General features: G+C 38.0%; 1 protein-coding gene across 1 annotated transcript in view; it reads right to left on the bottom strand.

Annotated features, from left to right (window-relative positions):
* The window catches only part of slc37a4 (solute carrier family 37 member 4), a gene marked incomplete at its 5' end in the record, with an annotated part of 28763 nt that extends 4967 nt beyond the window's left edge, over positions 1 to 23796 (bottom strand). The window contains 7 exon segments of the mRNA NM_001017356.2: positions 543 to 656; positions 3050 to 3135; positions 3625 to 3786; positions 6061 to 6304; positions 13705 to 13937; positions 18450 to 18628; positions 23741 to 23796. Of these exon segments, the coding sequence (NP_001017356.1) occupies positions 543 to 656; positions 3050 to 3135; positions 3625 to 3786; positions 6061 to 6304; positions 13705 to 13937; positions 18450 to 18603 (993 nt within the window).
* Between the last annotated feature and the right edge of the window lie 428 nt (positions 23797 to 24224).

The following is a 24224-nucleotide window of genomic DNA, read 5'->3' as shown; positions in this document are numbered from 1 at the left end:
AAACTCTTTTGATATTAGTTTGTCCTTTTAATAGTCTTTGTACCTCTGTGTTAACAATGTGTTAACTAGTGGTGTAGCTATTAATCTTGCAGTGTAATAAATGTGCGTTTAACGTGTGTTTAAGGGGGAAGGAGAGACAGGCAGAAACCTCTTGTTCGGTGAAACCAGCCATTTCTGCAAGGGGATGGAGAGCAAAAGACCAAATCCCTTCAACCTGATAGCAAGAAAAAAAGAGAAAGTAGACAGTGAAGATTTCAAGACAAATGAGAATATACTGTGAAGATTTTAAGAAAAATCGCAAATAATCAAAGTCTACCAGATCACTTAAAAATTCATGGAAACCTTTAAAAAATGCATTTTGCATTTATTGCATTTGCATTAAATAACAATCAGTGCAGCCTTTCTGGTTGGATTTTCTAGACATGTCCCTGAATTTTAAGTGATATGGGAGACCTAAAATAAGCAGCAAGCAATAAAAGATATTTGAAATGAAATCACACTCATGTCCCTTTAAAGAAGTACATTACCAATAGACTAAATACCTTTGAAGATCCTGCAGTGACAGTAACACGGAACAAGTACAAGGACACAGCCATTCCAGCCATCATAGAGAGGAGCAGGCCATGGCGAGGATTACCATGATTTCTCAATCCCATCTAAAAAATTAAATCATGTCAAGTACTTTCTCACATTTAGTTGATGTTCCTATTACAATAATTTTCCTAACTGATTATATGTTCTAGCCTGTAATATTCCATAACAAACCTGAACACATAAGCCATAGAAAATAGAAAAGGTTGACAGCCACTCTTTGGGCTCTGTTTGGGTTGTGTTTAGTGGTAAATTTACTATGGAATATTATATGCCTCTATCAGCTTTCTAATGCTACAGGTTACTTCTAAATGTACCCATTTCAAAGACACAAATTCACAGATGAAAATGCCACACAAATAGGTGCTCATTACTCATATAGCAAAAGCAACTTAAAGATGATGATATGCTTAGCTATACAACTATAATTTCCAGATGACCCACAGATCCTCTGTGCTGTGTCGTATAGCACCCATTTGCAGCTGAGTAACAATAAAAAAAAAAACTTTAGTTGTCTGTTAAGGCTGATGCCACACGTGGCGTTTTTACGCTGCGTATTTTCACAGCCTAAAAACACTGCACAAGCCACACAGCCCCTGACTATGGCGTTTTTCAGCCTAGTACTGGTGACGTAGCAAATCCCGTTTCCATGGTGCTAATAGTGCGAAATAGTAAAAAACGCCACGTATTTCCGCTAGGTCTAGCAGCTGCCTTTGTGTATACGCTTGAAAAATCTGTGGTAAGGCGTTTTCTAGCGTATTTACGCATTGTGTGGTTTGCTTCGAGTCTTTTCAAGTTATTTCTATGGATGATGATATTGTGCGTTTTTCAGCCGCCGAGAGAATCAGAAAATACGCAGCGTAAAAATGCCACGTGTGGCATCAGCCTAATAGTTAGCCTTAGCCCTGTGACACCCAGGGCATTTTCTCCACTGGAACTTTGAAAAAAATGATCCATTTCAAACCTGTCCTTTGTGTCCATCAGTCCTACACACTAGGGGCAGATTTGGTTCTGAAAAAACGTAAGCACTACAAATACAGGTATGGGATGCCTTATCCGGAAACCCATTATCCAGAAAGCTCCGAATTACAGAAAGCCTGTCTCCCATAGACTCCATTTTAATCAAATAATTTAGAATTTTAAAACTGATTTCCTTTTTCTCTGTAATAATAAAACAGTACCTTGTAATTGATCCCAACTAAGATATAAATAATCCTTATTGGTTGCAAAACAATCCTATTGGGTTTAATTAATGTTTTATTGATTTTTTAGTATACTTAATGTATGGAGATCCAAATTACGGAAATACCCTTGGGTCCCGAGAATTCTGGATAAGGGGTCCTATACCTGTATAGGACTGGTAAGGGACACTTAAGCAGATAAAACACCATGTGTGCCAAAGGACTACCCTGGAAAGTGTTTTCCAAGGCGTAACTGCCACCAATAAATAAGAAAATGTCCTAGATAGGCAGAAAACAAAATAGGACAGGAAGGCAGAAATAATAATCTCTCAGAAGCAGCTAAAATATTACCACAGATAGGCATAACAAGAAATATTTGAAATTATTCCCTTGAAAATATATTATACTGTCTTCTGTTAGTTCTTTTTCCCTAAAATGCTTAGCCCAACAAGATACCTCCCTACATTTTGAAAACGGAAACAGGGACAAAAATAAATGCTGCGCACAGCGCAGTGAAATACTACTTGCATTTGACTAAATTTGGCAGGTTATTTAAAGTTTGAAGACATTTCTGGGGGTTTTGGGGTCCTGTTTAATGTGTTATTGCAGTTTTGTTGAAAAAGGTGAAATTGCCCTTTAAGCTGTGAGTCTCAGTTCCCCCAAGAGACCTGTTTAGCTTATTAGTTACAGTTGTATCTCAGTGCAGGTGGGGCTTTTTGCCTTTCTGGGCTCTCTGCCAAAAGCCCACTTATTTAATTAAAAGTACAGGTGACGCTCATTAAGATTTCTGGGCTCTCTGGCAAAAGCTACTTTTCATTAAATTTGTATCTTTTTTAGCTTCATTGCATAAGATCAAAGGGAAATGAGGGACTTTTCAGTAAGGCTGGTGCCACACGGGCGTATTCTCGGCAAGCCAAAAACCGCTTGCCGAGAATATGCCCCACTACTGTAGTTTTCGCCTACCTTGTGCCTGCACCCGAATAAATGAAATACGCTAGGGTGCAGGCACATGTAACCGATATCCACCAAAAAACGCGAGACTTCAAATCTTTGGCGGATATCGGCTAAATGTGCCTGCACCCGAGAGTATTTTATTAATTCAGGTGCAGGCACAGGTAGGAGCGTATGGTGATATTTTCAGCAAACGGAAAATATACGCCATATGCTCAGTGTGGCATTAGCCTAAGAATCCGGGACTGCGGTTGAGCTGTCAAAAATCGGGACAGTTGGGAGGTATGCAACAATCCTTACAAGAGCTCATTTTAATAATTTCTTACCTTAGCCACAGCTCGATCAGACAACAAACCAGCTGCAATACTGCCCACCAAGCCACCAACCTCCAGGGCGCTCATGTATGAGCTGCCTACAATGAAGAGAACAGTTGAAATAAGCTAAAATCTAGGAACACATATGACAAAAAAACAAGAGATAAACTGGATAGGCCATACTGATCTATTGCTTGCCTTGAAACATGCAGATTCATATGAAAAGATTAATGCCAGTTGGTAATCCACAACTGCACCCCCTCAAGCAATTCAGCACAGAGCAGATGGGCCTGATAAACTTAGTCAATCAATACTACACATATATATATAAAGCATCAGAATATAAGCTCTACGGGGCAGGGACCTCCTTCCTACTGTCTCATACCACATAGCACTCATACCTGTGTATTTATACTTATTTATTGTATTTATTGTAACACTTGTCCTTCCTGGGTGTAATTTTGTATATTGTAAGATTGTACAGCGCTGCGTACCCTTGTGGCGCTTTATAAATAAAGTTATACATACATACATCAAGGGGACATTGTTCACAATGTGAGATACAGTGAGGTGACTAGGTCTTTTACCTATCAGGGCAGACTGTCCTTTGTCCTGAATGAGAAAAAGCTGTCCCCAGTCTGTACAGCAGGTTTTTACTCCAAATACCACTAGGTATCCAGCACACAGTAGCCAAAGGTACGGGGAAAGCAAGAACTCCTTTAGAGTTGTTTCATCACCAGACTGGGAAGCTGCAAAAAAAACAGGGAAAATTTATTAGGTAAAATTGCATACAAGATGGTGCTTGGGATAAATTAACACAGTATTCAAAAATAATTCAAAAAAAGACATGACTACTTACGTAAGCAAAATGTTTCAATTTACTTTTTTTTTTAGGGATGCACCGAGTCCAGGATTCAGTGCTGGATTTGGCAAAATCCAAGCAATTTTTCGTGGATTCAGACAAAACCTATAATATCACTGAATCCGAACCCATAAAATCAGGTAACTTTAAAGAGCTAGACACCTAAATTTGAACTGTGAATTGCTCACAATCAATCCAATTTTTTTTTATATTTTTCAGATTTTAATAATTTATAAACCCTATATAAGTAGGGTCAAGCTTTGGTTATTGGGTCAAATCTTTTGTGAAGGATTACAAGGAATAAAAAAAATAATTATATATTTCGTGCATCTGTACTTTCTCAGTTATTCACTGAAAAATAAATATTCAAACCCTTCTCATCAGGTAGCTGTAGAGCTGGATCTAAAATACACAGCCTTTTGGATTAACAACAATTTCACTGACATTAGTTGCTTCCTTTTAGTTCTTTAACTACCAATACCAAATGTACCAATTACCCCTTAAAGGAACAGTAACACCAAAAAATGAAAGAGCTTTAAAGTAATAAAAATATAATGCACTGTTGCCCTGCACTGGTAAAACTGGTGTGTTTGATACAGTAACACTACTATCATTTATGTAATAAGCTGCTGTGTAGCCCCGGGGGCAGCCATTCAAGCTGGAAAAAGTGAGAAAAGGCACAGGTTACATAGTAGATAACAGATAAGTTCTGTAGAATACAATAGTGTTTTATCTGTTATCTGCTATGTGCCTGTGCCTTTTCTCCTTTGAATGGCTGCCCCCATGGCTACATAGCAGCTTATTTATATAAATTATAGTAGACTTTCTGAAGCAAACACACAACTTTTACCAGTGCAGGGCAGCAGCACATTATATTTTAGTTACTTTTATACACTTTCATTTTTTGGTGTTACTGTTCCTTTAAAGGAGTTATTAAAATTGCAGCTGCAAAAGCTGAAATAATAAGAATTTTTAAGGTTGAAGTTTGCCATGGAGGTAATGATAATAAAAATGTAAATGTGGCGTTTCAGGAGGGGCTTTAATATAGAACATTTCTGTCTAATTAATCAAGCTTTCGTTCTCCTTTACCGTGAGTAAATCTTCTCTACCACGGGCGACAAATCTGAAAATACCTTGAACTTTACTTACCTTCAAATCACTGCTAGTAAAACACATTACTTGTGGTAATTCAGCTTAATCATGGGAAAGTGCAAAGGAAAGCAAATCTTGCCATGTGCCATCGCCCTTAAGCAGCACATCACCAGTGGCTTCACAGTGGGCTGGTAAGCCTTATTCATTAAGCGAATATTGCAAAGGGGTGTATAGAGTCCCTTTAGTAAAAGGCTAAATGTGCATGAATTTCCTAATTCTTGATGAAAGAGTGCAAAAAATGCGTTCCTTAATATTAAAAAAAAATAAATTTGATTATATATATATATATATATATATATATATATATATATATATATATATATATATATATCACCCCCTCCCAGCAGCTGATCAGCAGAAAAATGGGAAGGTAGCAAGATAGCAGCTCCCTGTAGATGAAAAAAGTTTTAATGAAAAAAATCCAACGTTTCAAACACTGACTGTACTCTTCTTCAGGGACAAACCCAAGAAGAGTACAGTCAGTGCTCGAAACGTTGGATTTTTTGTTTGAACATATATATAAAAATCTGGAAGCCTATTTGGGCTGTGCCATACAAAATGTGAATTTAACATTTGTGCTTTCAAGACTTGGCTTCAAGTCTGTAAATATAAGCACCTGCTTTGAGGCCATTGGGAGCAACATCCAAGAAGGTGGCAAGCAACATGTTGTTTACAAGCCACTGGTTGGGAGTTATTATTCATTATTAATATTGGTACTATGTAATACAACCAAAACATGCAGGGTCTGAATACTTAGGGCATTTTGAGTATTTTTTGATGTCTTTAAAGAATACCCACAACCATCCCTTTTTTGCACAAATTCCTTTGAATTAGCATGTAATCAATAATAATAATGATTGGAAAAATACTGTATATAAGTAATGTCTGTAATCCAACAACTGAAAGATTGAAAATAGTTTTGCAAGACACTAACTGCAGCAGCAGGAATAAAAAGCTTGGCTGGCAGACTATGAACTAAAAAATCGTACATTTATGCAGTTCCACTTACCTTGTTTTCCTTTTTTGGGCCCAGGTTCTATGTTTTTCAGCCCCACATCAGAAGGCTCATTCTTTATAAGTATAAGGCAAAGGACAGAGGCTCCCACACAGATCAGACCAGAAAGGGATAATGTGGATCTCCAACTGTAACTGGCAGCTACCAGAGTAGCTATGATGGGGCCAAGACTGCCTGCCAAGTTCATACTAGTGGAGAGCACTGCCCACCAAGTGCCGAACTGGGAAGGTTCAAACCACTGTGAGAAATGGTTGGTAAGGGAATATGTTAAAAAAAGGCTAAACATTTTTATAACATACCTTATCTTTTTCAACTTAACTTTCTTAGCTTTATCTCTACACACATTTCTATAATTTTTTTTTAACTTTAGGCCAATAACACACAGGGAGATTTGTAGTCTGCGGAAGTGCAGATTCAACTGTGGCCAAATTGCCCTTGTACAGGACTAAATCAAAGCATTGATTTATTCTTGCACTGTGGAAATGCAGTGGATTCTAAAACTTAAAGTTATCCGTACATTACAAACTCTGTACTTAACAGGAAGCAGTATAAAGCATAGATTCACATTCAGAGATTGCATGTGGATCCCAACCTGTGCAGAAAGTATTATAGATCTATTATAGGTTAGATAATATAAAGAGATAGCACCTTTACGTTTAAGCCCGCCAAAATGCTCTACAAATTTATCCAAATATAGGTGACCCCTCCCTTCCAACCTCAGCAGAAGCAAATTCAGTCTGACAGTTAGGAGAAAATATTTCCGACCCAAATGACAAGCAAACTGCATTTTGGATTAATTATTATACACAGTATTTTTCAAAGTCTTCCAACCCATTTTTAGTCACTGACACTGCCCACTCTCTTGGGCAGAAACTGTACCTTGTTAATAAGAGTAGTATATAAAAGAAGTAAACCATTTATTTAAGTCCATAAATGAGCCCATATAACTATAATTTAAACACAAGTAGGATTTTTTTTTATTTTCCCTTAGGCCAGTGGAATATATGGCATTTAGATTGGCATTTTTGTTTGTAAAGTTCTACTGTACTTAAAGGAATACTGTCATGGGAAAACATATTTTTCTCAAAACAAATCAGTTAATAGAGTTTCTCCAACAGAATCCTGTGCTGAAATTAATTTTTCAAAAACACAGATTTTTTTTTTCAACTTTGAAATTGCACATGGGTCTAGCCATATTTTTCATTTCCCAGGGTGCCACAGCCATATAACCTGTGCTCTGATAAACTGTAGTCACACTTTACTGCTGCGCTGCAAGTTGGAGTGATATCACCCCCCTCCCAGCAGCTGATTAGCAGAAAAATGGGAAGGTAGCAAGATAGCAGCTCCCTGTAGATATCAGAATAGCACTCAATAGTAAGAAATCTAAGTCCGGCTTGGGACTCCTCCAGTTACATTGGGGGTAGGAGAAACAATAGTTTACCTGAAAGCAGTTCTAATGTGTACCGCTGGCTCTTTTTGAAAGCTCAGACAAAGCACTGAGATGGCTGCCTAAACATCAATATTACAACTTAAAAATAAAAATACATTTGTTGGTACCAGAATAAAATTTGAAATAGTAGAGTGAATTATTTGCTATGTGAACAGTGTAATTTAGAAATAAAAACTATATCATAAAAATTAAGACAGTATCCTTTTAAAATATCACAAAAGAATTGCTACACAACAGGGGTCATTAAATTATCCACTAGCTACAAGACTGCTCTCCCCTTTGTGTTTAACAAGTCAGGGAGTGATGCTCTCTGCACCAAGCGGCATATTAACAATCCAGCGCTTGGTGCAAAGAGCACAAAATTAGGCACAAGTTAGGGGTCAGGGGAGGTACCTATGGGATTCCCCCTTCCTGCCCCTCGCCAATACAGCACAGACTAATGCAGTCAGCGATTTATGTTTTGGGTTTTTGTGCCAGGCCACTGTCACCACAGCCCTTTAACAGTGAAGATCTGTGCCTCAGAACATGCCCAGAGTAGCATTCTCAGGAGTGCTGTCAGTTACCCGAGTTTAGGGACCAACACAATGTACTGTATATATGTCTTTTAAATTGTCCATAGGACATCGCAAAATTATTTGCAGGACCAAGTACAGCTTGAAAACACTTGAAAACAGTGAAAGCATATACATAGTTACACAGCGTTGAAAAAAAGACCAGAGTCCATCAAGTTCAACCCTTCCAAGTAAACCCAGCACACACAAACTATACTGGCTATCTATACACTCACATACATAAACTATACATACCAACATGAATACTAACTGTAAAATTAGTATCACAATAGCCTTGGATACTATGCTTGTTCAAGAACTTATCCAAGCCCCTCTTAAAGGAATTAACAGAATCTGCCATTACAACATCACTAGGAAGGGCATTCCCCAACCTCACTTCACTCACCGTGAAAACCCACTTTCATTTCAAATGAAAGTTCCGTTCCTCTAATCTAAAGGGGTGGCCTTTGGTGCGCTGATCATTTTTATGGTAAAAAAAGAACACCCCCTGCCTATAATCCCCTCTAATGTAATCATGTCCCCAAGCAAGCACCTTTTTTCCAGAGAAAACAACCCCAACCTCTAACCTTATAGTTTAAATCTACCACCCCCTTTATCAGTTTGGTTGCGCGTCTCTGCACTCTCTCCAGTTCATTAATATCCTTCTTAAGGACTGGAGCCCAAAACTGCACTGCATACTCAAGGTGAGGCCTTACCAGAGTCAATGCCCTTTTTTAAGACAGTACATTATTTGCTTAGTAGCCACAGAATGACACTGCCTGGAATTAGACAACTTTTTATCTACAAAAATCCCCAAATACTTCTCAATTAGGGATACCCCCAACACACTACCATTTACTGTATAACTTGCATTTATATTTTTCATAACTTTGCACTTGTCAACACTGAACCTCATTTTCCATTTTGCTGCCCAGTTTTATCAAATCACTCTGCAAAGTGGCAGCATCCTGCATGGAACTTATAGGGGCTGATTTACTAAGACACGATTTCGAATCCGAATTGGAAAAATTCCGATTGGAAACTAACATTTTGCGATTTTTTCGTATTTTTTGCGATTTTTTCGGCGGCTTTACGATTTTTGCGTAAAAACGCAAGTTTTTCGTAGCCATTACGAAAGTTGCGCAAAGTCGCAATTTTTTCGTAGCGTTAACACTTGCGCGCAAAGTCGCGCCTTTTTCGTAGCGTGAAAACTTAAAAGGCGCGACGTTTCGCGCAAGTTTTAACGCTACGAAAAAATCGCGACTTTGCGCAACTTTCGTAATGGCTACGAAAAACTCGCGTTTTTACGCAAAAATCGTAAAGACGCCGAAAAACTCGTGTTTTTACGCAAAAATCGTAAAGACGCCGAAAAAAATCGCAAAATTACCGATCATTACGAAAAAACCGCAATCGGACGCATTCGGCCCGTTCGTGGGTTAGTAAATGTGCCCCATAGTTTTGCACAATTTAGTATTGTCAGCAAAAATAGAAACAGTACTTTCTATGCCCACCTCCAGGTCATTAATAAACAAGTTAAAAAGCAAAGAACCAAGTACAGACCCCTGCGGTACCCCACTAACCACACTGGCCCAATTAGAAAATGTTCCATGTACCACCACTCTTTGTAATGTATCCTTCAGCCAGTTTTCAATCCAATAACAAACATTATATTCTAGGCCAATATTCCTCAATTTTATCATTAACTTTCTGTGAGGTACTGTATCAAACGCTTTAGCAAAATCTAAGTAGATGACATGCACTGCCATTCCAGCATCGAGGTTCCTTCTCACCTCCTTATATAAGGCGACTAAAATTAGCCTGGCAAGATCTGTTACGCATAAAACCATGCTGGCACAAACTTATAGTATTGTGAACTGCAATGTATTCAAGTACCCTATCCCTTATTACCCCTTCCAAAAGCTTTCCTACTACTGATATCAGACTAACAGGCCTATAGTTTTCAGGCTGAGAACAGGATCCCTTTTTAAATAACGGGACCACATTAGCAATTCGCCAGTCTCTCTGCACCATGCCAGGCCTCAACGAATCCTGAAAAATTAAGTAGAGAGGCTTGGCAATCACAGAGCTAAGCTCATTTAATACCCTGGGATGAATCCCATCCGGTCCTAGACCTTTGTTTACCTTTACATGTCCAAGTCTCTTTTGAATTTCCTCCTGAGTGACACATGCGTTAGTAGTTATATTACTAGAATTGGGTCTACTAAAAGGGACGCCTTCATTAGCTGGCTCCTCGGTTATAGACAGATGAAAAATAAGGGTTCAAAATTTGCATCAACAAACTGACCCCCTGATAATATGGGTCCCACCCCTTCTTGCTTCATTTTTTAACTATTTACATATTTAAAAAATAATTTTGGATTCCTTTTACTCCTAGCTGCAATACCCCTTTTCATCTCTATTTTAGCCTCCAGCTAATTTGAATGCTTTAAAAGCACGTTTTTTTACCAACTTCAACACTAATACTTTTATGCAGTCACAAAAGTTTTGCTTTGCGATGCCTTTCCTTGCTTACAAGGGGAATATACTGATCTGTATACTTGCTAAGCAACGCCTAAAGATATTCCATTTTCCTTCTGTGTTTAAGTCTGCATGTCTAAAACTGAGTGTTTTAGTTACTTACGAGCTGTCTCTTCAACATTATCTCAAAGGAGACCATGTTGTGTTCACTGTTCCACTGTTCTGTAGAGTTTGACCTTTAAGACCTCTCTAGCAATGACAATGTCGCTTCTGCTCCAGAAACAGTAAGAGGCCTTTATTTACAGTTATATTTCGCACACATACAGTCAGACGGTTAGACACGCTCGCCAAGGGCCACGACAAGGCCTGCAGCTTGGATTCGGCCCACAGGCCTTGTGTTTGACATATGTGGACTAATTTTTTTTTATAAAAAGCATTGCAACTTTGTAGTTTGTATTCTGGATTTGTCAGAATCTGTTCTTTCCAAAAATGTATAGCTATCTAGGGTAAACCTACGGTTAGTAAATATGTGGCCTTGAAATCTAAAGTATGCAGCTTTCTGGAGCAGTGCTTTGGATATTTGGTATTGTACTGCTGGGAGTTTTTGACTTATACTAGTAAGAAATCTTCATAAAACTATGCATATATGGTAATGGTGAATTCAGGAAACATTAGACTTTACAAATCAGTTGTATTTGCATACATAATATAATTAATGTTTCAGATATATGTGTGTTTATATTATAGAAAATATTTTTCTTAATTTTTTAGACATCCAGAAGCCTTCTTGTTTCAGAAGAGGAATTACACAAAAATTCTAGCATATTTTGAAAGCTAAGCTTGCCATGAAAAAAAAAAAAAAATAACAGATGTAAACTAAAAGTGCCCCCACCCCGGAAAAGCCCCTAAAGTGAAAGAACGCAAAGAATTAAAAAAAACTGGTGCCTCAAGTGACCAAATTGTGAAAGCGGAAGGGTCAAACAATTGTTTAATGATAAGCTCAATCGTATGATAATGAAAAAAAATCATTTTGAAATCTACATTTATGGCCACCTTTAGTCACATTAACTTTCTGAGCGAGGCTTCTAAAACACAAAGCGAGGCATATGCTTTCTTATAAGAAATTTACATTATTGCCAGTGGGAAAGCATTTTGGAAGATTTGTTGCCTGCAGTAGTGCAGATTTATTGCGGGAGACAAATATCCCTGTGTGTCATGGCCCTTAAGAGAATGCCTCCTGTGGTTGGTTGGCAAGATTTTACTTTTGAATAAGATCAAGTTGCTCATCAGATATATTCTGAGGTAAAGTTTGTTGTAATGTGATGGATGAGGCAGATGACACCTATTGTTCCTGCATGGGTAGACCTGGTAAAAAAAACCTTCCACTAATTAAATTTTAGTACAGGTATGGGACCTGTTATCCAGTATGCTCGGGACCTGGGGTTCCAGATAAGGGGTATTTCCGTAATTTGAATCTCCTACCTTAAGTCTACTGAAAAAATTATTTAAAACAGTAATTAAACCCAATAGGATTGTTTTGGCTCCAATAAGGATAATTATATCTTAGTTGGGATCAAGTTCAAGGTACTATTTTATTATTACAGAGAAATAGGAAATCATTTTTAAAAGTGTGAATTATTTGATTAAAATGGAGTCTATGGGAGATGACCTTTCCATAATTTGGAACTTTCTGGATAATGGGTTTCCGGATAAGGGGTTCCATACCTGTATAAGAATATAGATTATATTTATGTTCTAATAAAAACCTTCCTTTTACACTACTCCAAAAACAATTTTAAGGACAGAGTTAACAGGAAAACGTTCCCTGCATGACTAAGAGCAGTGTGAACAGGAATTCTCTGTTCATAAAGTCATATAAGGAAATATTAAACACATTAGGCTTTAAATGTTACGAGTTTTTTTTTTAACTTCAGGCGTTTATTGAGTACAGCATCATAATCACAGTATGTACATTGCATGAGTAATAGCATGGTAGTATTAGTTACACATTGATAAATACATAAACAATTATTGCATAGCATAGCATAGCTCATTACATTATATTTGACTCATTCGAGTCCTAGTAGACCTGTCCCTAACCTGATCCAGTGGGGTTGGGGCTTAGGTGACCCAGTCTAGCCATTTATCCCATATCTTATGGTATTTCTTCAGGCTAAATGTTACGAGTTTAATGGAAGGTGCAGAAATGGAAATATGCTTTCAGCCTGTTGACTTAAGCAGTATATTCACAAATTGCATTAAAGGAGAATGCAAGTCAAAATATAAAAAGCATACTGCCCAATAGTCCTCCTATTGTTTAGTAAAAACGCCACACTTTTGGCTCACCTAATCAAATATTTACTCAGTCACACTTACTTCACATTTTCTAGAACAGGCGGCCATCTCTAACAAGGTATTCTCCCTTCCTTGCTTCATACTGCACATGTGTTTCATTCCCTCCCCCATACCCTCCCCTCTGCCAGATCCGCTTCTGATTGGCTGGTGGGCATGTGTAGCTCAGAACAGGAGACAGGATCAAGTTACACACATGCTCAGAGAATAGGAAGGCTGCTGCCGCTGGCAGCCTACAGGAAGGCAAGAGACATTTCAGTGATGTCACTGTAGTCTTCACACAGCTGTAGGCTGCCAGCACCATATCTCAGAGATGCAAGCAGGGATCTGGGAATTTAGATATGCAGTAAGTACTTAAAAAGAATGCCTTTAGACTTACTTTTAATTTATATTAACCTTTCATTGTCCTTTAAGCCACATGTGACTGATTTTTCAGCAACTTTTCACATGCAAGCAGTGGAAATATTTTGTTGTGGTGCTCTTCTGTCAACACAGCATGAAGATGTTGAAAGCACAGCAACCACTCTGTGCTCACTGCTCATACAATCACACAAGGTAAATAAAATAATATATAAATCTAGTGTTTGAAATGTTTCTCAATACCTGGGGCCAAGGAAAGTTCCAAATACATTTCTGCAATTTATTTATAGAGCGGTTGTTGAAAAATAATTGCTTTGTCACATTCAAAAGTAATATCAATAGACTGGTAGCAGTGGGGTCCATTGCAGCTTTTGGTCACCTGCAACTTTGTTTTGTCTTAAACATACAAAATGAATGCGATATATGATAATCCTTTTCTTTTCTTACCTTGCGCAGGACTTTTCCACATGGTGGCCAGCCGAGTCCTTGAGCTAGTCCATTAAAAAACCAAAGAATGGCAAAAACTGACACACTGGAACTCCAGGAAAATACCACGTTTACCAGACCCACCAAGCAAAGGCCAGAGGAAAACAGCCAGCGAGCGCTCATCTGATCAGACAGAACTCCACTAATAAACTTACTGATGGCATATGCTGCAGACTGGCTGCTGGTGATCAGACCTGTGGTGATTAAACAATCATATTATTACACTGTGTAAGCACATATAGTGGATTGCAGGCTTGCTGCTAAAATCTTTGGAGGCCTATTTGTTAGACCAGTAACACTGAATAATGAGTGTATCTTGTGTGCATTGAACTTTTGTTTGTACTTTTTGCTTGCACTGGTAAAAATCATGTTTGCTTTAAAAGCACTACTACAGATAATATAAATATGCTGCTATAAAGCTATGAGGCAGCCATTTAAAGGAAAAGTAACACAAACAATTTTCAAGTAAAAAATCTATTCTACCCTGCCCCAATAATTGCCCTATCCTGCAAACCATTTATTATTTTGAATGCTGTAGTACAAAATACCTGTTAAAAGTTGGCTTCCGGACATTTGAAGAAAGGTGATACAGCGATGCAGGTGAAGTATCAGGGGAAGCGTCCACTATGCGGCGATCAATTGATCGAGCCTAGCCTTCCTTCTGTATAGGAAGGAGTCAGGCTAGGCCGAATAGTGGACACTTCCCCTGATACTTCACCTGCATCGCCTTTCTTCAAATGACCGGAAGCCAACTTTTAACAGGTATTTTGTACTACAGAATTCAAAATAATAAATGGTTTGCAGGATAGGGCAATTTTTGGGGCAGGGTCGCATAGATTTTTTACTTAAAAAATTTTTGTGTTACTTTTCCTTTAAGCTGAAATTAGGCTGTAGAGCACCTATATACATAGCATATAATAGATAAAATGTGCAATGCTTTTAGTGTTTTCTAACAATGATAAACAGAAGTTAAATGTTAACCTCTAGCATAAAGGACAATGAAACATAGGAAGACTTGTTGGTTGTGGTAAAAATGAGCTACCATGGGCACCAAATCTCATGAAAATGCAGATTTACGTTACGTGCAGCGATTCAGTTTAATTGTGGGAAAATGAGAAAGAAGGCATTTCCCCCTGTGATAAAGCCAAATACTGCAAGTAATTTTCTTGCAGAAATTCAATTGTTAGCAAAGGGGTAGATTCTCAGGAAATTTGACGCCCATGGTAACATTTTTACCGCCACTGTGATTCAATACCCTAAGGCTACTGTCACAGTGGCTTATTTTCAGGCTGCATATAACAGGCCACAAGTCAGACGGCCTCCGTTGCTCCTTTGTCTGGACCAAGAGGAAGTGTCGCAACCTAGGTGCAGAAACAGGAGCCAGTAAATCCCTAACCATTCTCAGCTTGCTTTTATACACAGGCCGAGGATTAGCCCTGTGGGGCAGTAGCCTAATAGCTCTATGCAGAACAAGGAAAATTACAAACAATTACATTTTGTCGCCCTGCGTTATCTATGATTACACGATTAAAGTGTTTTACCTCTAGTGACTTACACAACCTGCTATGGAAAGGATATTTGGGGAGCTTTGTTGCAGCACCAAAATGCATCATCTGTCATTACAGAAATTTAAATGTTAAGCCCAGGTATATGTTACTCAAACTCTGATCACAAGTCAGTGACACTATGTAGTATCAGCAGACAGATTCTTTCATTAACCCAGCTTGTGCAATTGACTGACATCCACACCTACAGGAAAGTATAGAAAACTTAATCTGCTTTGCCAGCATTTTATACAGCCTGTTGTACAGGCACATACCACAGGCATGATAAGTGAAGTACACGTGTGTTCTTAACTAAAATTGTTACATCTAATCTAATCACTTCAGTGTTACCCGACAATTTGAAAAAAATGGCAGCAATGATATCCTGGTCACTCCCTTTGTTGCAAAGGCATGTCTTACTCAAAAAGCAAGATTCATCTGAAACCAATTACCCAAACACACAACCATTGAACATAGGACACCCTGGTTTTTCCTGCTGCCAGCCTTTTGTTGCATGAAATAATCAGCTTGTGTGCAACCATCTTAAAGGGGGGTTCACTTTTCATCATAAAATGCATATATAGCTTTCAAAAAAAAAAAATTTTTTTGAAACATACATGCATTAGTGTTTAGGAGGTATTTACCTTGGAAAACTAGCCTAAAGCTGGCCATACACGCAACGATAATATCGTATGAAACCTTGTTTCGTACGATATTTGGTGCATATATGGCAAGCCGGCGAGGCGACCAATATATCGCAGGAGGCTGCTGATATCGGTCGACTCACCGATCGGGTGGGTTAAAAGATTTTGATCGGGTGCCATAGAAGGCACCTGAGCAAAATTTGCCTTCAGAGTTGAATCAGCAGAAGGAGGTAAAAATCCTATTGTTTCCATCTTATATCTGCCGTTTCAGCCCTGAACGTTAGTGTGTCTGACTTTTTGGCCCAACCCATAGCAGATTACAGCCTATCGTCTCTTGGTAGATAAGTCCTTTTGTGTTAACTTAAATAAAGATGACGATATTGGATGCAAACAAAAGACTCCAACTCCAAGGCTAGTGAGAAACAATACAAAATAGCTTAACAAGTCTATATACACAAAGCAGCACAAACAGAAATATGTCTTTAGGAGACCAATACCACAACTATTTTCTTTCTTTTGCTTCCTTGTATATATAAAGGAGGACATAGGGGCACATTTACTAATCCACGAACGTCCGAAAGTGGGCGAATGCGTTTTTTTCGTAATGATCTGTATTTTTGTGATTTTTTTCGTCGCCGTCGCAATTGTTTCATATTTTGCGCAACTTTTTTGTCGCCGTTACAACTTTATCGTATATTTTTCGTCGCCGTTGCGAAAAATTCAGATTGGTTTTTCTGCAGTTTACTATAGCGCAATACGAAAAAATCACGATGGCGACTAAATAATCAAGCAAAATACGATAAAGTCACGACGGCGCCGAAAAAGTTGCAACAAATACGAAACAATTGTGACGCCGACGAAAAAAAATCACAATTTTAATTTCCAATCCGTTTTTTTTTCACATTCGGATTCGAGGATCAGTAAATGTGCCCCTTGGGGTATATACACATAAAGAGTTTAATTGCAGGGCCAATACTTATAATAGGGACAGAAAATGTACATGTTAATAAAATAGCAAAACTGTATCAACCACCCATAGACACAACATGTTCATTACAGAAAAAAATAACTTTACATTTTACAAAAATCAGAGACATATCTTTTCTGCATTATTTTTTCTGTATACTTTTCTGTATTTTTTCTGTTAACTTAGTTTAAAAATACAACTATAACCAATATCATTGTGTGTGAAACAACAGTATATGGTGGATCACATGCATGTGTACACTGAACAAATGTATTAGCTTGCTCGATATGCAAATGTAATGCAATATAGAATCCTGATTATGCGTAGTATGTGCATGCATGTCACCTGGATTCTATAACACATGCACATAATGAGTTAGTGTCCTGGGCTTTAAGAAACTTGTTCTGTGTGTGCATGCGTGTGCCCTGACAAATACAGCAGTTGAGGGGGAACATTTTGAACTCATACTTAGGGATGCACTTATCCAGGATTTAGTTCAGGATTCGGCCTTTTTCAGCAGTATTCAGATCTGGCCAACTCCACATGCCTGGCCTAACCAAACCCGAATCCTTAAAAACACGGAAGTTGAAAATTTTTCAGCGTGTTTAAGCTGCTCTGTATGCAAATTAGCATTCAGTATTTGGCCAAATCTTTCACAAAGGATTCAACGTTCACCTGGATCCCAAAATAGCAGATTCGGTGCATCCCTACTTATACTATTGTGATCCCCCATCCAGAGAGCAGGCTTTCTCAGCCACAACTGCACTGGGGGAAATAATACTTCAACAAATGGTGCTTAAGTCATATTCCTAGATACCGTCACATAAAAACATACAGTATATGATGTGTTGGTGTATTTGATCACATTTTATTAAAGGGGTCCTATACCAAAAAAACTGTTCTGGTTTCAAAGTTATTTGTAAACAAAATTAAAAATAATGATGCACCAAATGAACAATTTAGGATTCAACCGAATATCGAATCCACCAAAAAGAGTTCCAATCCTAATTTGAGTATGCAAATGAAGAAAAACCCACCGCCTTAAAATGACTAAGGGAAAAAAATCACCTTAATTTGTTCAGTTAAAATGACGTGATGTTGCCAAATCCCTAAAAAAAAGTATCTGGTTATTTACATTGTCCGATTGCCTGGCTCTGACTCCTGAAACAATGTAGCAGAAGTAGCTGATTAAAAGATATGGAGAAGAATGGATTTCTGTTATTTTGTATCAAGAGTCAGACCAAGTGAACAAAAATGAACAAATACTGTATTGAACAGCAATTTTATTTACAACTACTTAAAGTCACAGAAAATCTTCCATTAGTGTATTTTGTAAAGTTCCTTAGAATAACATTTTTCTTTTTCTAAACAAAAACAGTTTTGGGGTAAAGGGTTCTTTAAATGCTCATAAATTTTAATTCTCTTAACTAAGAACATACAATTTGGAAATATACTTTGAGAAAAATAGCACATTAATGCAAATATGTGAATACATTATCACATGAAAACATACAATATATGCTGTGAAGGTTTTGAACAGAAACCACTTACCTAGATCATCTTTATCCAGTTTTATCTCCTGCATTACAGATGGCATGACAAAGGAAAAGGTCTTCCGATTGAAGTAATACAGTGTGTATCCCACAAACATTGCGGAAAAAATAACTGTACGGTAGTAGCCATAACCCTGTCCCTGCGCTGCCATCTTGCCTTGCACCAGCTCGGAGACCCTAGTGACAAAGGTAGACTTGAGTTCAAAGTGGGCACGTGGACATTTAAAGCAAGTAAAGCTCTAGTCGGAATGTGTATATATAGGTCTGACCAGCTCACAAATGCCAGGCCTCTCCCCAGTCAGGAAAGAAGCCACTCTGCAGGTCACTGCTAGTTAAACAGCCTATAATGAGGAGGGAGCAGGGCAGGGACAAACAAGGGGCAGGACTTTACAAGTGTCTTTGCTGAGCAGGTAGTTAGGTGCTTGTTTGCAGTCAGGCATGCCCTACAGTTACGAAGGGAGAATGATTAACTATCAATTGTCACATGTACAAGACATCTAGCAGGTTGAGCAAGTAAAAGTGAGACTCTTCATTTAAACCAAGGTAGCAGAAAAAGCACAGACAACCATGTCCTACCCCAGAAACTGGATACGCAGGTGATAATACAAATACATACAGCTTAATGAAAATGAAACATACTATATGTACAGGTGTCACTCGCTGACTACAGTTCCCCTCCCCTATGTGTCTGGAGTTGATGTCACTTGTGGGGCTGGGTTGACAGACTGAGGACAAATGTATTTTAGACTGTAAGCTCTATTGAGCAAGAATTTCATAAGTCACTGAGTTCATGACCATATAAAAGCACAAGGCTGAATGCTGGACTAATATCTATATATTTTACAATGGGGGTACGTTGTTTATGGAGTTTATAAGATTATTGTTTACAAAATATTCATGGCTCTTGAGTGTTACATCTTGTTATGTCATATTTTTGTATATAATCTATATGTTTGATGTATACAGCCTGTTATTACACAGTGCTGCAAAATATGTGTTAATAAAATGTAAGAAGTGCCCCAGTTTGTTGGAACATATCCCAACCCCCTTGCTAGATACCAACTCTGCAAGCACTGGGGACAAACTACATGAATGGGGCTGTGGGGGGTATAACAGGTCTGGTAAGTGCAAATCTAATTATTTTGTATGGGCCACTGCACCTTCTGTGTTAGTGTTTAAAACCATCTGCTCAGTCCAACAACAGTACATTGCTCATAATTTTGGAGCCGGTTCTGCAGTAATTTTGCCTAGCAGAAAAAAATGCTTGGACATTGTGTGAAAGATAAGACATCATTGTGTGTTTCAGTTGCTTTGTCATATAAAACCTGTTAGAAAGTCTAAGATTGTATAGATGAGTATAGTACTTGAAGCCGATGCACTTTGATTTCTTGCAAGGTCATATGTACAGAACAAACTAGATAAGGCTCCAGTTGCTAAATTGTTGCTAACCCCTATATATATATATATAAAACCACAGAAAACACACACACCTATACAAATGGCTCTACATGTACATTCTACATGTACATTTTTAATGTTTTAACTTGTAAAAAGTCAGAAAAAATTATTTTGGCATGCTATGCAGACAGCTATAACATCCATTTAACTTAGTTTATTGCTACCCAATGTCTCATCTGCTGACAGGCTCAGGCTGATATCACTAGTACCAGTAATTTTTGCCTGTACTAGAACTGTGCCCCGTTGGCCTAAGGCTAGTGGCACACTAGGGGGCTGATTTACTTACCCACGAATGGGTCGAATGGAGTCCGATTGCGTTTTTTTCGTAATGATCGGTACTTTGCGATTTTTTAACGCTACGAAAAATGCGCAACTTTTCGCGTAAGTTTTAACGCTACGAAAAATGCGCAACTTTTTACGCAACTTTCGTAATGGATACGAAAAACTCGCGTTTTTACGCAAAAATCGTATTGGTAACGAAAAATTCGTACAGAATCCGAAAAAATCGCAAAACATACGAAAAAGTCGCAAAATGTTCGTTTTCAAGTCGGAACTTTTCCAATTCGGGTCGGATTCGTGGGTTAGTAAATCAGCCCCTAGGCATATTCTCTGCCGGAGTACAAATACAGGCAGAGAAAAGGCTGATCTGCTAACTCCTGCTCCCTGTTCTGCATACATTGGCAGGCACGGTATCCATAGGCAGTAGATGATGTTTTTAGTTGGGGGTGCTAGGAAATGGTGGTGCGCATAGCAGCAATTTTTCTTTTACTAGACTTTTTATGGCCAAACCAGAGCAGTGAGGGCAATATTTGCTTAAAGTCTGATAATCCAGAGCAACATGATATTAGGATTATAAATGCATTAAGACATCAGATGGCTGGTTGCTGTGCATAGGACCTATTATGAGACCAAACAGGCAGCAGTTACTAAATTTCTGCTAAAACTAAGAAATTGATGAAACATGAAATCTATATACCAGGCAAATAAGTTTTAGTTTCTTTACTTTTAAAAAAGTTAAAGAGAGAGAGATTCCTGATGGGAGATTCCAAGAGGGTATGAATAATTTCTCAGGGTTGCATTTAGAGTGCACACTTATATGGCAAGTGCTGCATAAGACATAGGGGATGATTTATCAAAGTCCGAATGGGTACGATTACAAAAAATTCGTATTTTTCTGAAAGTTTAGAACTGTTCATACTGTTAATGATAATATTGTTAAAAAAGTAAGACTTTTTCGTGATACGATTTTTTTGTACGATAACAAACGTATCTTTTGGCCAGGGTGGAGCAGCAGAGTCCTATGGAAAGATTCCAAAATCATGCATTGAAGTTTCAAAGTCAGAAAGGGTTTTGCGCCGTTTACCATGCCATCCAAAATTCGGACTTTGATAAATCAGCACATAGGGCTGGGCGATATACCGTTTAATACCGAATACCGGTGTTTTTTTTTAAAAACTATATTCATTTTTCAGATACCGCAATACCAGGGTGTCAGGGTACTCACCCGTGTGGCACGGTCTCGCGCCTCCCGTTGTCCGCGGGACGTTGTGCCTTACCTGGGAAACTAAGCCTGCCTGATTTACCTTACGACTTTCTGTTGCCGATCCTTCGCTTGCCTGACTCTGATTTTCAATACTGCAGTAATTATTCTCTAATTTATTAGGAAATGGGGTAAAAAAAAAATACCGTCAAATACCGTGACACCGATATAATTTTGAAAAATACCGTGATATAAATTTTTGGTCATACCGCCCAGCTCTATCAGCACATTATATTTTCATGGAGTGTAGGAGACTGCTTATCTGCATGTTTTAGCAGCACTCACTGTCATGAAGACACTGTAAATGTCATCTTTAGCACATTATACCAACAGAGAAACGGTAAATAGAATCAGCATATCATCATATATACAATTAGAACAGTGGGTCCTACATACAGAGAGAAGCAGTGGGTACTGATCCAACAAGGGCATCATCTGGCACCCCAAGTACTATACTATAAAGAACATTAAATAGTAAGAAGCAGAGGCATTGGCATACCAAATGTATACACAGGGAACAATAAATTACAGCACCAGAAGCAGTAAGAGGCAAGAAAATACTGGCAGGCTAAGCACCATATACAATAAAACAATGTGGGTATTGGCAACAAAATTACATTATATACTGTAGTAAAAAGCAGTGAGCACAGGCACTCCAAGCATATTAAAAAGTTTGAGATTCTAGCATCTCCCCAAGCACTACCTGCCTCTCTTCACCTGCCAAAAAGCAAGGTATGGGGAGCTGTAAGCCTGGAGCACTCTGTAATCACACTGCACTGTGCACTGTTCAAAACTTTAAGGAGTGTGCAGTGCGAAACATTTGTAACAAGAATATGGCAGATGGGGATAATGGATTCAGCAAAAGTCCAGCACTAAAAGGAGACACATTAAAAGGAACCTGCATATAGAAGGTTAGTAGAAAAAGAAATAAGAGAAGAAAGACTTTAACTAGAGAAAAAGCAAAAAGGATATAGGGGAGATTAGAAAATTGGGGAGAGAAGAATGGCAATGGGTAAAGCAATATAACAGATAATGGAGACAAGGAAAGAGGAAGCATATCAGCAAGGGAAACATTAGAAAGGCAATAAATAAAAAGTTAAAAAAAAAAAAAAGGCAATGCAGTGCCAGTGCATGTATTGGAGATTTTTGCTGAAATATATATAATGTTAAGACCTCTCAGCACTGTGCAGCAATTAGGCTGCATTGCAGTGGACCTTACCCCTTTCTGGAGCACAGATTAATAATTATTTTCTAACTTTTTTACTTGTGTTTTTATTTATTCCCACCAGTATTCCTATTTTTGCCACTCTGAAAAAGACAGATGTCAAATTTATTGGCAAAGATATGCAGGAGAATTCAGGGGGGCAACTAATTATAAAGCACCTACAGCGGGTTTCTCAGGAAGAATTTGCATAGTGTAAATGGAAGAGCAAGAGCTAACAGATTTACCCAAACCAACCACATAATATGACCTTTCCATCGGTCTGTGAGTGCTATCCACAATCTAATAAACAACACACAGCTGCCTATACAGAATTAGTGCTGAATCTGCCTTTGTGAAAGCTGCCATGCTGGTTGCTTTAATATCTCTGTATAAAATAAATAAATAAATATATATATATATATATATATATATATATATATATATATATATATACATACATACATACATATACACACACACACATATCAAAGCTGTCAGATGGGGGCAGTCAAGAAACTGTTGTGTGATGCTACAATTTTATTGTAATCGTTACTTTTTATTACTTATCTTTCTATTTAGGACTCTCCTATTCATCTTCCGGTCTCTCATATAAACCAGTTTGGTTGCTATGGTATACTGGACCATAGCAACCAGATAGCTGTTGAGAAATTCCAAACTGGAGAGCAGCTAAACAAAAAGCTAAATCATTCAAAATCCTCTAAAAATAAAACATTAAAACCAATTGCTAATAGTCTTAGATTGTGGATGTCTACATCATACTAAAAGTAAACTTTCAGCATTAAAGTTTTGACTAAAAGTTAATTTAAGCAGTAATGTTTTGTCTATTAACAACCGTGAACATACTTGGCAAGAAGAAGTGGCTTTACAGGGTAACTTATAATTGGTGGGCTCTTTATATTCTCTAGTCGGCCCCTGGTATCCCAGTCCAACATTGCCTGCACCAAAAAAAAAGCTTTTAAAGATTTTAAAAGCTGACTTGAACTGCAGCCTGGTACCTGCATATGGTCGAAGAACTATTATCCTTAAATTCATGCTAGCTAACCAATATTAAAGAATTTTTTACTACCTTATGTATGGATCTCCTCTTTTCAGTCAGCTTCATGTAAGATTCCCTTCTATCATCTGTAACAAGAGAAAGTCACGAATAAGTTGAGGCTAAATATAACATATGCTGAGCTTCCGTATTCCACAGGCAAAATGACAGTGTTGCTAAAATAGCAAAGGGCAAGTATGAGCTGAAATATTAGTACTTAACCCTGTTGGTGAACGGCATAATAAAGTTTTTTTAAATCACCAGCAACAATATACGCTAATTAGCTGACCGGAGACAGTTTTGACTCTTCTTCTCTGTTCTGCTCAGACTGCTAGTGTAATCTTTTCATTTTTATGAAAAAGTTCAAATGTACTTCCTCTCGCATGGCTAATATATATGCTGCAAAGTCTGAAATAATTGACCTTTTACTGCAAAGTGGCCAAACTGGCCATATTGTCTCACTGCATATATGTATATGCCAGTTTGATTTTTACTGCCTTGGCCATAAACACAGGTA

Source organism: Xenopus tropicalis, chromosome 7 (genome assembly GCF_000004195.4).
Source record: "Xenopus tropicalis strain Nigerian chromosome 7, UCB_Xtro_10.0, whole genome shotgun sequence".
Taxonomy (NCBI): domain Eukaryota; kingdom Metazoa; phylum Chordata; class Amphibia; order Anura; family Pipidae; genus Xenopus; species Xenopus tropicalis.
This window is presented reverse-complemented; position numbering and strand designations above follow the sequence as displayed.